Here is a 13362-nt window from a genome sequence, read left to right as displayed (position 1 = left end):
GCTTGAGGTATATACATTATGCAAAAAAAATCGCTTTCACCTATATATATTTCTCTGTATATAGATTCTACTACATCATAAATACTCATTATCCATGCAAGTGAGTAACGAAGGGAAGCAAAACCTCAGATAGTCCCGCCCTCACGCATACTTGCTCTTTCTTTGTGATTTGATTGGACAACAGCCCGTCAGTCAAGTAAACGTCACGCTCTCAGTCGAGTGTTTCCGGGTGTTCAGAGAAGAAAGAAAAAAAAATATCAGTCTATCGCCATGTTCCGCACAGAAACATCTGTCATACGCTTATAACAGTTTTATTGAGCTTTGTATTCGTGAGAGTGGAAACCCACGGGTGTTTTGTCACTTAGACTCTGGAGGTAGAGTTTACAGTGGATGGTTGGAGCGCGGGACGGGGATTTTACAGTAAGTGGCGCGTGTTGATGTTTGTGTTTAGCAGGCGAGCTAATTCTCCGCGAGCGGAAACTCAAAACATATTCTGCTCTGAATGCTCACATAAACCACACCACTACACACACCAAACGAATACACAAGGGCATGTTGCACGTGCTCTCACTGGATAAGAATAGCTATTTGTTGATACGAGTGCAGTGTTTGAGTTTGTAAGCTGTAGCAGGCTGTGTCTGACCATGTCAGTCAGCCTGAGAGCAGAGAGGGCTTTCCTAGTAAACACAGTGTTGTCATCCCCATAGTGGGTCTTATTCCTTGCTAAAATACACCGTGGTAATTATTTCCACCTCAAATACCATAGTTACTCTAAAAAAAAAACATAAAACGTTAATACAGAATATTATTCAAACATTAAGAAACTGTCAGTTTTCTCTCTCTCTCATTTTGTTTCATTTCTCTTTTTATTCAGTGGCTTGTGGCTAGTATTAATACTCTACAATTACTGTAAAAGCAATATGATCATCTTTTTTAGCGGAAGCTGTGGTTACCATGGTGAATTTTTATAAGAGCTGGTATGGATGTAGTGACAGACTCTAGCTGATCGATACAGTATTGAATAGAACAAATTTTATTTGTATAAAGATTTTCAAACTGCACATTGTTTCAAAATCATGATGGTATAGAGTTTACCATAATTGCTAAGACACATTTTTTAAAAGCTTCACCTATTTTCTCACAACTTTAAACACAAAACCAAATCTTCAAACTGCTTTTACAAAACCACTGACTCTTCTGGCAAATTCAAACAATTGCCTCAAAGCTATTTCACCTGTACTGAAGATCATATACAGTAAATATAAGTATTAAAGATCATTCATTTGACACGACAGAAAAATGGAAAACACAGCATCCAGATCATGTAGTTACAGAAAATGTATTTTGTATACAGTAAACAAATCTTACAATTATTTAAAGTATAGTGATCGCAATATTGTTAGCAGTATTTAATGCAAGTATAGTATTGTATTGAATATTGTATAGTATTATTGAATATCTGTATAGCAGTTGCATACTGTAAAAAATGCACTAGTCAAACTGCAAAAGCCGTAAAAGTAAAATAATCCTCTGAATTAGTATGTTACAGTACAAACAAAAAAATGGCAAAACTGCAAAAATCAAGGTCAGCGAGAGATTCATTCTGTCTCAGCATCACGTCTTCGCGCTGGATCCAGCCTCGGTACTTTGTCCACATCACGGGCAACATTGATGCCCTAACCCTAACATTGATGTCCCTTGCCTGGCCGGATCCAGCCTTTACAACACTGTCCACACCTTGCTCTTTCTCAACCTCTTCCTCCTCGTCCTCCACCTCTTACACATACTCTTCCTTCTCTCCCTCTCAGATTGTTTCTATGCGTTGTTTGTTCGTATCAACATTCAGTGCCACCTGTGCACTCTGAACTGCCTTATTTTGCACAGTTGTTTTGATCACATCATTACAAACGAGAGTGAACACTTTTGAGTCCACTGTGTTATAGTTTTTTAACTTTTTTTTTTTTAACAAGCAACTTTTTCTGCTTGTTTCCAACACTGTGAAATGTGTTTTAGTAACTTGTGTTTAGAGTTTTGCAAAAAGAGTTCATGAGAATTGCAAATGATTATGTTAATGGTGTCTACTGTCTAACTACCTGAACTTGTTAAAGGTTTTTCCAAAAGAGCGATTTATCTGACAAAATATGTTTAGGCCACTGAGCATTTGGTTCAGAGAATGGGGTTTAGTGTTTAAGCATTTGAGAGAAACTGTAATATCCTCATGTCTTATAACAAAATAGTTTTAACTGGGCGATAATTTGCATTTTGTATTGTTTTACAGGAGTATACTGTATATGAATAAATTGGATGCATATGATATTATTTGTAGTTAGATACATAATGCATCCAACTTTATTCATAATAAATTATTCATAATGCAAAATGTAAACTGTATTATCATATATACACATACACGATAATATTGTTTACATTTTGCGACGATATAAACAGTTGAGATTTTCTGTATCGTATATTGCTTTACGTAAGTGTACTGTATGATAGTTGCTTACAGGGTAAAAAACAATGTACCGTAAACATATACATATTGTTTGAATTCTCAAATTTAATTTGTGAATTTTGTAATGTTGGATCTTTAGGTATATATTGTGGTTTCTGATGAAAACATCTGATAGATTAGTAGTAGTTGACTAATATGGGTTTTCAAAAGCTGATACTTAAGGAGGTGATTTATTACACTGTAATATTATATGATGATGATAAATCTTTGAATGACTAATTTTTGGCATATTAGAGGGATAGTTCACCTAAAATAAAAATTGTCATTACTCATCCTCATGTCGTTCCAAATCTGTATGGATTTTGTTCATTTTTTGAAACACAAATGAAGATATTTTTTATGAAATATTTCTGTCCCTCCATTGAAAGTCCATTCCACTAAAAGTTTCATGCATCAAATCAAGACATCGTAAAAGTAATCCATATAATTTGAGTTCAATCCAAGTCGACTGATAAGACATGATCGCATTATAAGATGAACAGATTTAATAAAGGCTTTTATTCATGTTTAAACAAACATTGATCATTGCACATACATAGAGCACATTGGTTCTCATGTGTCAAGTAAGCACATTGAAGGAAGCATATGTTTACCATAATTGATTAACTTGGTTTCATTAAAAATATCTTCATAATGTTATTCATGTGTAAAAAAGGAGTTTTAAATGACATAAAGATGAGTAAATGTTGACAGGATTTCATTTTTGAAGAAACTGTCCCTTTAATTGACCTGGTCTGTTTGTCACTACAAATTATTAATGACCTTAATAATTTCCTTTGAGCTTCAGTATTAATTAATTTCTATATATTTGGCCAAATATATGCATGATAGAAACATTGCACTGTTGTCTCTCCACAGAGTGTCTTTTAATACAGTAAAAGTGGCACGAAATGCACCATGGAGGCGGCCCACCAAATGTGCAGAGGAACCTTCAGAGATCAAAGTCCTTCACTGGATCTGAGGCAGAAGAACAACAGCAGCAGCAGCAACCACAGCAGTCCCAGCAGCAGCCCATGCCGGTTACCCAGCAACAGCCAGCAAATGCCAATCACCCCCAGTCACCGGTGACATCTTTTGCACCTTCTGCGAGTCCGTCTGCGCCACAGTCTCCCAATTACCAAATCATCATGAGCCGCAGTCCGGTCACAGGCCAGAACATGAACATCACTTTACAGAATGTGGGACCAATGGTTCCAGGGAACCAGCAAATCACTCTCGCCTCCCTTCCTCTCCAGAGCCCGGCGTCCCCTGGCTTTCAGCATCAGCCCCAGCAGTGGAGGTTTGAGCCTGGGTCTTCGTCTTACATCCAGGTGACGTCACCCTTGCCTCAGACCATACAGCCTCAAAGTCCCACCCAGCACAGTCCGGTCCCTATACAGGCTGTGCCCAGGCCAAACGCTCCTGGGTCGGCTCTGGGAGTGTGCGGCCAAAGCCCGACGCGGTTTGTGGAGGCAGGTATTATGGTTAGGCAGATCAACTTGGGCAGCCCACCCGGAAGTGGTCATTTTGTGTACCAGGATGGAACAGGATTGGCTCAGCTGGCTCCGACCACAGCAGGAGCCGTTCAGCTGACCTCACCTGGGACGCCGGGGGCCGTCAGAGAAAGACGACTGTCCCAGCCACACTCTCAAACCGGTGGCACCATACACCATTTGGGCCCGCAGAGCCCAGTTGCGACAGGGCCTGCTCTCCCGACGTTGGGCAGCCCTGGGCATATCACCACCTCCAATCTGCCTCCTCAGATTAGTAGCATCATCCAAGGCCAGTTAGCACGACCCATGATTTTTGAGAAGACTGCGCAAGGCGTTGTGGCAGCCCCTGCGGTGGCCTCTTTCGGGGTCCCATCCGCCATCCCTCCCTCCAGCCCATCCAGGAGCAACCCTTCCCAGGGCCTCGCCAACCAGTCCATGACCACCACCAGCATGAAGAAGATGCAGCCGAAGAAGCTGGAAGAGATTGCGCCCTCAAACCCCGAAGTGGCACAGTTGAGGAAGCAGTGTCTGGAGCATCATGGGAAGAAAATGGACAGTCTGAAGGAGGTGTTTAAAGAGTACCTGATTGAGCTCTTTTTCCTGCAGCATCTGCAAGGGAACATGATGGACTACCTTGCCTTCAAGAAAAAGCCTTGTGTGCCTCTCTTCACCTACTTGAGGCAAAACGATCTTGACCTTGAAGATGAAGAGGAGGAGGAAGAGCAGTCCGAGGTCATTAATGATGAGGTAAAAGAATGCATTGGGCTCTTACCTACATTCTGTTTTCAAATGCATTTTTCTTTGTGTAAGGCTCAGTGATAAGTGCTCACAATAAACCCTTTATTGTGTCCAAAAAATATTTTCTAAGACATGTTAAAAAAACTTCCATTCTATTTAAGAAGCATTTAAATGTAATGGCTTTAAAATGGCATCATGTGGTGTAACCATCAAGTAAAAAAGAAATATAATTTTTTCCTTAAACCTTGAATACACGCGAGTGTACACATCATACTCTTTATTTTAAAAAACAGTTAAAATATATATTTTAAGTAAGAAATATACACTCCATTCAAATGTTTGGGGTCATTAAGATTTTTAAAAATGCTTTTTGAAAGAAGTCTCTTATGCTCACCCAGGCTGTATTTATTTGATCAAAAATACAGTGAAAACAGTAATATTTTGAAATTTGTTGGATTCGCAACACATGATATTTTACAGCCTTTTCGTCGTAATAAGATCACATTTCTGATATTTGAATAGGCTGATTGACCTAAGAGACTGTCGCTGGTGTCCTCTTTATGATATCCCTTTTCTGTGTTTTTTTTCTGCACGTTGATTACACCACGATTCGCACAACATTACATGATATTCTCTTTTTTTCCCTAAGAACAAATGTATACCGAACTACAAAAAAAATCCTTTTAAAGAATTGAATTCCTAAAAGGATGGTTTCTCACTTAATTATTATATCAAGACAGCTGGATCCTTTTTTTTTTACTTCCTCCCCCAATAATATCAAAATAAATACATTGTTGTATTTTGAATAAATTAATAGATCCAGATGATAAAAATGATCATCATTTCTTTGACCCATGAAACAACTTTTCTTTGTAGAGAACTGGTTTCTATTTCTTTCGCAGACATCAAGATGTATTTTCTGTGGCTTTGTATCTTTCATCTGTTTCTATGACAACCTCTCAGGTGAAAGTAGTGACTGGCAAGGATGGACAGACGGTGACTCCTGTTGCTATAGCTACACAACTCCCACCCAACGTGTCTGCAGCGTTCTCTGCTCCGCAGCAGTTCCAGGTGATGGAGGCTTCCTTACTGGGAATGTGAAGGAGGATTCATTCAGGACATTTCAAATATTTATAACCCTCAGTATGACAGTGCTTTTATTATGTGGTTTGAGACAATTGTGACATTAGACATTATCAGGCAAGATTGATTTAAGGTCAACAGAACTGTTTTCGCTTTGTGTGAATGAGACTCACTTTGGTTTGTTTTCCATCTCACAGACCCATGTCGGGGTGGCAGGTGGCAGCCTCTCTAACCCTGTGGACATGGAGGCTTTCAAACGGCAGCAGGCCATGGCACAAGCAGGTAGGGCGATGTTGACGCAGGCCAAAGGTGGAGGCCAGTTTTCTTTTGTTTTCTTTTGGTTCTTTTTGTTTTCTACCTTTCCGTTTGCTGTTCTTAGTTTCTTTATCTCCCCTTCCAAATCGCTTCTGCTTACTCAGTATTCCAGCATCTTTTCCCAGCTCTGTGTTTGAAGCCTGTAATCCAGAAAACAGGGAGCGGAGCTTCCCAACAGCTACCTGCTGGTGTGCAAACATCATTGCCATGTGCCAAGTGTTTTTTTGTTTTTTTTTACCCTTCTTTTGGTTTTCCTGTTTCCTGTTCTTGGGAGGGAGGTTTTTGCGTTTTGAGGGTATTGTGTGTTTTGCATCCCAGATCAAGCTAAGAGGTCCCGGATGGAAGTGGGCCGGCATGGGATGATATTCCAACACCCCGCTGTAACTGCTTTAGGATCTCCCGGTGTTCCCCTCCAGCAGCTTATGCCGACAGCGCAAGGTAGGAGCGCCGCTGCGTCTCGGGCCAGGTCCGCTCTTGTGTCCGTTATTCAATGCTGCTGGAGGTCAGGGTTCATTCCAGAGTCCCCAAAGTTGATCCCACCTTTTTTCCAAGCATCATCTACCAGTTGTGATCCACTTATTGGGACTCAGTTCAGTCTCAGTCCTCATCTCAAAATCTTTCTCTAACCATCAAAGCTGAGCAGAAGATGCCGCTGAAGATCAATTTGGAAGACATCACTTTTTTCATTTATGATTTGCTCATTAGTTCCTTGAGCCGTTCACCTCATCCGTTTACGTTCTTCTTCGCCATAATGGCATCTCTGATTCCATCCATGGTTCATCAGATGATGAGCCCCAAACTGTCCTCTCTACTGGGATGTCCTCTTTCACACCGTGTTTGTTTTCCGTTTAGTTCTGCGGTTTTATAGTTGACATCTCCTCTCCTGATCCTACAAAGATCCTCCTTCACTTCCCTAAACTTGCCAAATTGCATTGTCAAATTGGACTCTCAATGCATTTTCAATCTTGGTTCCCTTCATCTAGCAAGTTACAAGTTTCATTTCTCCTTGTTTTATTGTCATCATATTTTCAGTTCCCACCCTCATCTTCGGTTTCCATAACATTCCTTCATGACCTGATGATGAGGAGCCGATAGTGGCGCTCAGGAAAGCTCTTATAAACAAGCAAAATTAACCTTAGAAAGCTCCGGAATTGAACAATTGCCGTAGTTGTGCTCATGATGAAATGCTAAAAGAGGGAGATACTTTGTGTTTACAGCTGGGCTTTACCTTCCTCTGTGCTAAACTTCCCTTGTCATTCCTCTGCTATACCCTCTGCTTTGCTGTTGTTTAGCACGTGTATTAACGCAGATGTTTCAGACATTACCTGCTTCATGCATGTTCATGAAATTTGCCAGTGCTTCAGTCGTGTCCATTTCCTTTCTGTGCCTTTTGTTCTTTTGAGTTCCTCTCCTGTTTGTCTTTTCTTTTTATTTCTGTTTTGTTTACTTGATTTTTTTTCTTTCTTTCTTTTCTTTTTATATCTAGACTTTTCCACTTATAGATAGTTCAGTGGTAATGCATGATTAGTTTTGTTCTTCATAGTAGTTTTCTTAAGTATTGAATGATATATTTTAATTTTCACATTTACGAGTTCTAATTTTCCATTATTAGAACATGTAAATCTTCCTTGATTTTTGTTATGTAGTCATTGTGACATGAACTGTATTTTTCATTAATGATCCCTTTTCTTCAGCATTGTGTAACACATTGCTGGTAACTCATAGCATCATACCCATAAAATCAAAAGTTTGGTTGAAATATAAACGGGTAAAATGTCTGAGTTCTATAGCACTCCACATTCAAAATAGATTTTTGGAACCATAAAGCTTTAAGTATCGTGGCATTATCTTATTGTATTGTACTGTGATTGATTTAGACATCTATAATTTTTTTTTATCAACAAAAATCAAACAATTTTAAAATCAATATATTAAATTTTTAATGTTATGAGAGAGCACTTTTTATCAGGACAAACCTTTTAAGGACTTTTTTTTTTATGGATCCCAAAAAAGGTTTACAATTTTGTATGTAAATGTACGTATCACAAGTACATTTAAAGAATCTTACATAGAATTGTATATGATATTTTTATGATATTATGTTGAGAAATGTTTAATTTGTTTCTACCATGTAATAACTGGTTATGCTGATATGGCAATAAACTTAAATATAACAACAACAAAATCAATATATTACAGGCTGTTTAACACGTCAACAAAAAGGTGTAAATATTTTAAGATTTATTATTAAATGTCACATAAATATAATTTAATAATATGTAATATTAATGTAATGAGAAATGGAGTTGAATTATTCTTAATTGTCAAAAATAATGTCAATTCAAATACTAATCTCTGTATTTAAGCCAAGAGGTATTTCTTATTTGGGAGTGAAATATGACTCAGACATGTTCTTTCACTTTATTGTCTTAAAACAAGATCAATTTGTTTGGATATAAAGTGTAACTTTTAAAATGTGGGTTCTTCAGGTAAACATTCAAGACAATATATTGTTTCCAATTCTTAATTTTCTCCTTCTTTGGAATTCTTCCTTGCCCCCCATATCTCTCTATCCTCTCTCTACTCTTTTTCCTTCATCTTGCCCCCTGCAACAGGAGGCATGCCCCCAACCCCACAAACAGTCCAGATTGGTGGGCAGAAGCAGAACCAGCAGCAGTATGACCCATCCAAAGGTCCCCCGGTCCAGAACGCCGCCAGCCTTCACACGCCACCCCCACAGCTTCCAGGCCGCCTACCCCAGGGTGGGATCCCCATGGCGGGTCTGCCTCTCTCACTGTCCCAGGGTCAGGCCATGTTGGTGGACCAGCAGGCTCCGATGACTGGAGGACAGCTCCAGGTGAAGGTGCAGGGTACTGGGGCTTTGCTGGCTCCAGTTAACCCACATGCGCAGCTGCAGGCACAGCTTCAGCAGATGCAGTCAGGGCTCCACCTCCAGATGCAACAGCAGATGCAGCAGTCGATCATGCAGCCTGGACAGGCAGTGAGTATGCTAAAAAAAAATGTGCAACAAAAACCTCACTAACCACATTGAGAAGTCTTCTGCGTTTGTAAAATCTTGTTCTGCTTCCTGCGATAGGAATAAAAGTGTTTAAAGATGGGCACGTTTGTGATTTTGGCTCTCTAGCTTCTGGACTTGAAATCTTAATTCCGCTAATGACACTTTTGGAAACTTCAAAATCTTCACAATATTTGCAATTTTGTTTTATATCGTGAGCAAAACCATTATGAATATGTCATGAAAAGTCAATATATCGGACAGCCCTAATACAACAGTAGATTTTGTTACAGTTCATCTTCTCTCTTTTTTCAGACTGTGGCACTTGTTCGTCCTGGATCAGATTCCTCCCAGCCTTCCCAACGTTTGATGTCCAACTCTCTCTCCAACCCTGCCATGTCTCCTGCTCCTCTCACATCCCCGTCCTCTCTACCCTCCCCACATCCATCTGGCCCGGTTCGCACCCCCTGTACTGGCCCCAGCCTCTCCTCTGCTGCCCAGTCCAAACTTGCTACCACGAATGGCACCGCCGGGCTGAAAATGTCTGGGCTGGGTCAGAATCCGGTCGGGCAGAACTCACAGGAAATCTCTCAGGACAAGCAAGCAGAACAAGCCAAGCTGGTGAGAACTCTCAGATTACATTACAATCTTAAATTTTAAAGGGCATATTGCAGGTTAAATTTTTTAATATGTACTAGATTAATATGTAACCTTTTATGAAAATACCGTATAAAAGGTAATGCAGGATTTAAAATGTTTTAAAATTACATAAGAGCACAAATTTAGTAGATAAAGTGGCCATTTCGTTGGCCGCTTGGAAAAAGCGCTTTTTTTTTCAACATCGCGTCACATTACGTCACGAGAGGGAGTCGTTCGCCCAGCTCTGCGTTGGCTCAGTGCAGAATAGGTTGGTATTCAGTACGAGTCTGTGTATTTTTGGTAATTTTTCTCTTCCAATTTATCATTGTCATGGTAAATTATTGTGTCCAGCCTGTCAGGACATCGTGTCCACAGGTTTCCTAAAAAAAAAGTTAGGAATTCTGCATGGTGGCGTTTTGTGCAGGTGAAGAAACGGGACTTCCCTTTGCGCATCTGCTTCGAAACATGCGGTGGTGTGTATAGTGCTTTAGAGGATTATCATCTCGGCGATATGATGGAGTCAAAAATTGTTATACTCATGTAAGGCCGGCTACACACTGGCTATGTGACGTGAGCGTAGCGTTTTCTATGTCTTTACACACCAGAAGCGTGTCTGACGCGGTGCTGCTGCTGCTAGGTGACGTACAAGGAGGGCTATACTTCATGTTAAACATAAATCTGTAGTCTACTGATACAGCAAAGACCAGGGGTGCGTCGCGTTCAGTAGTCGGGATACTGATCAGGACATAAGTCAATGGGCTGACTCCCTGATCAGTGCCCTGACTACTGAACTAGGGAGCTGATTGAAACGCACCCGATGTCAGCAGTATTGACGGCAAAATAGGCTGCAGAATATTTCATTCTGTATTGACAGGTACAATATTTGAAAATCGAGAATTTTTTTTTTTCTTAATTACAATTATATCTGCATTTATGTCAAAACCTAAAGACTTTCACACATCAAAATTTCATTTATTAATATGTATTCGTGTCAAAATGACAAACAGCTTTTCCTATTCTATTTTGCCTGGAAACGCTTCCAACACACTTGCGTGTCGCATCGGTTCTATTTCTAGCATGCGCTTTCAGCATGGCTCGAGCCGCACGTGTCACGCAGGCAGTGTAGCTTGCCTAAAGGATGAATAAACATCCACACGCGATGCTTCTTTGCCGTCGTGATAATACAAAGTATGTACATTAACACAAATTAATACAGTCTCACACTTTTTCGAAAAAAAGTTCTGAATTATGTGCTGGTAATGTAAATATTTTATTCATGCCATGTATGTACATTCAAGTTCACTCAAATACATACTTATAACGTCATATCCATCCTCACACTAGCGGCGAATCGGCACGAAATAAACCCATAATACAGAATTAATGAATAAAGGATAAACACAATAAAACTATAGTGTCTGTGGTTCGGTGGCCGGCGGGAGATGTGACGGTCCCGGATCCGTCAGAGATGCAGCTCGGAGAAAACGTGAACTGTGCACCGTGACGTGAGTCTTGTTTTTTAAACATTTGCTGAGTAAGTTACCAAATCAGTCGTGATGAGAAACCGCTAACGTTATATCACATAATGTTTAGTGTGGACGGATATTAACGAGTGTGACTTTTCCTGATGGTCAAAGTCTATAAGTTTCTGTTATTGGTAAGTATCAATACTAGATGACAATAACGTTACCAGCTTTGCTACTGCCTGATACATGATAATAATCAGTACAGAGTTGTAATCTGAGCACAGTGTTCATATCGTTAGCTAGCTTTATCTAGCTAACTCTGGTCTCTCTCCGAGACACCTGTCGCTGTTCTCCACTGTTTCTCCTCACACAACAACTCAATTTGTCTCCTGTAATCGTTGTTCTGTCTAATCCTGGTCTGTCCCTAATTGTGTGTCATAATTGTATTGCTGTGGTCTGCCATATGAGTATTAATAAACATTTATAATGTCCTCAGCGTCCGAGCTGTCATTGTGATCCATTGTTTTCCTATCGTTGAAATGCACCGCACTCCCTCTCGTTATGTCACGTCCGGTTTTGGCATTTTTAGATGCGGAAGTAATATTTTCTCACAAAAACGACTCCAAAAGCCTTAATAGCGTATTTTAAAGTATATTTTAAAGAAAATCTAGTTCCTACATTATTTTTCTATACATTGACTCACTGGAGTCTCTAACCTGCAATATGCCCTTTAATATCCACTAAAAAAGATTAATGTTAGATTTTGTAGTATGTGCTGCGTATAATATTTCAGACACAATTGTCACATTGTATTGTAGGAGAGTCATGTGCACCAGCGCATTGCAGAGCTCCGTAAAGAGGGCCAGTGGTCAGCCAGCCGCTTACCCAAGCTGCAGGAGGCCTGCAGGCCCAAATCCCATTGGGACTACCTGCTGGAGGAGATGCAGTGGATGGCTGCTGACTTTGCCCAGGAAAGGCGCTGGAAGATGGCAGCTGCCAAGAAGGTGAGAAGACTCCCACTCAGTCTCTGATATTAGAAATGTTTCAGACAGTATTAAGTGAGCCAATTGCTCTGTAACTTCTAGCATAGATAACACCTCAATGCATTCAGCGACATGTAATAGTGCCAGTGACCATTCATTATAGAGCAGGCTAAAGTTCTACTTTGATTTTGAGTTCAATGTCATCTCTCTCTGTAGCTTGTGCGTACATGTGCACGTTACCGTGACGAACAGAAGAAGATTGAGGAACGTGAGAAGAGAGAGGAGGAGATGAGGCTCCGGCAAATTGCCAGCACCATCGCCCGTGGGGTTGACTACTTCTGGTCCAATATTGAACAGGTACAATGACTTATTATTTATACCCATCTTGTTTTATTATTATTTATATACTATTGTAGTATTTATATGTATATTATTATTTTGAATGAGCTTTTATTTCTATATTTTCAGTTTGTTTTAGTCATTTTGTTGTGCTTTTGTCATTTTTTTAAAATATTTTAATTTAGATATGTGATTAATTTAGACATGTGAATAAGTAACAACAATGTGAATAAGTTGTTTCTTTCGGTCTTACCACAGGTTGTGGAAATCAAGCTGCGTTTTGAGATCTATGACAAACAACAAAAAGTTCTCGGCCTGCAGAAGGCTGTTAGTAAAGGTGAGATTGTGTAATAATTATATGTATATCTAGTTTTAACTGTTTGTCAGAGTTTATTAATTCAGAAGAGATGTTGTATTGCTACAGGTCAGTGTGCTAAACCGGCCCTGTCATCCGGAGAGAAGCCAGATAAAGAGAGTAAAGGGGTAAGATCTTCTCCATGAGGTCTCCAAGATCCTTCCTCATTGCTGCTTAACTTATCCTCTCATTGTCCACAACAATCTTTAACCTCTTTTTTCCCCCTTTAAACAGGAGACTGGCCCATCCCGCAAGAGAAAGTCAAGCACTTCGCTGTCAGATGTAGAGGGTACATATTGCATTTCTACATTGTTGGCCTACCATTCTCTTCTGTGTGTGCCAGGGGTTGAACAACTTTAGATTTTTTGAAGTCGACATTTATGTGATGAAATTCGAGTCGACTAATCGCTGATGAAGTCATTAATGGACAAATAAGCCTGA

At 39.9% G+C, this 13362-nt stretch overlaps 1 protein-coding gene across 7 annotated transcripts in view; it reads left to right on the top strand.

Annotated features, from left to right (window-relative positions):
- Positions 1–280: 280 nt before the first annotated feature.
- The window catches only part of ep400 (E1A binding protein p400), a 42800-nt gene continuing 29718 nt past the window's right edge, over positions 281–13362 (top strand). For all 7 annotated transcript variants that reach the window (XM_079826517.1, XM_079826513.1, XM_079826512.1 and 4 more), the window contains exons 1-11: positions 281–420; positions 3374–4734; positions 5689–5796; positions 6006–6090; positions 8739–9124; positions 9455–9760; positions 12063–12248; positions 12444–12584; positions 12825–12903; positions 12991–13049; positions 13156–13210. In XM_079826517.1, coding sequence (XP_079682643.1) covers positions 3406–4734; positions 5689–5796; positions 6006–6090; positions 8739–9124; positions 9455–9760; positions 12063–12248; positions 12444–12584; positions 12825–12903; positions 12991–13049; positions 13156–13210 — 2734 coding nt within the window. In that variant the 5' untranslated portion in view covers positions 281–420; positions 3374–3405. The remainder of the gene's footprint in view (positions 421–3373; positions 4735–5688; positions 5797–6005; positions 6091–8738; positions 9125–9454; positions 9761–12062; positions 12249–12443; positions 12585–12824; positions 12904–12990; positions 13050–13155; positions 13211–13362) is intronic.

This window comes from Gobio gobio (genome assembly GCF_949357685.1).
Source record: "Gobio gobio genome assembly, chromosome: 10".
Taxonomy (NCBI): domain Eukaryota; kingdom Metazoa; phylum Chordata; class Actinopteri; order Cypriniformes; family Gobionidae; genus Gobio; species Gobio gobio.
Note: the sequence above shows the minus strand (reverse complement) of the source record. Positions and strands in the feature narration are given on the sequence as shown.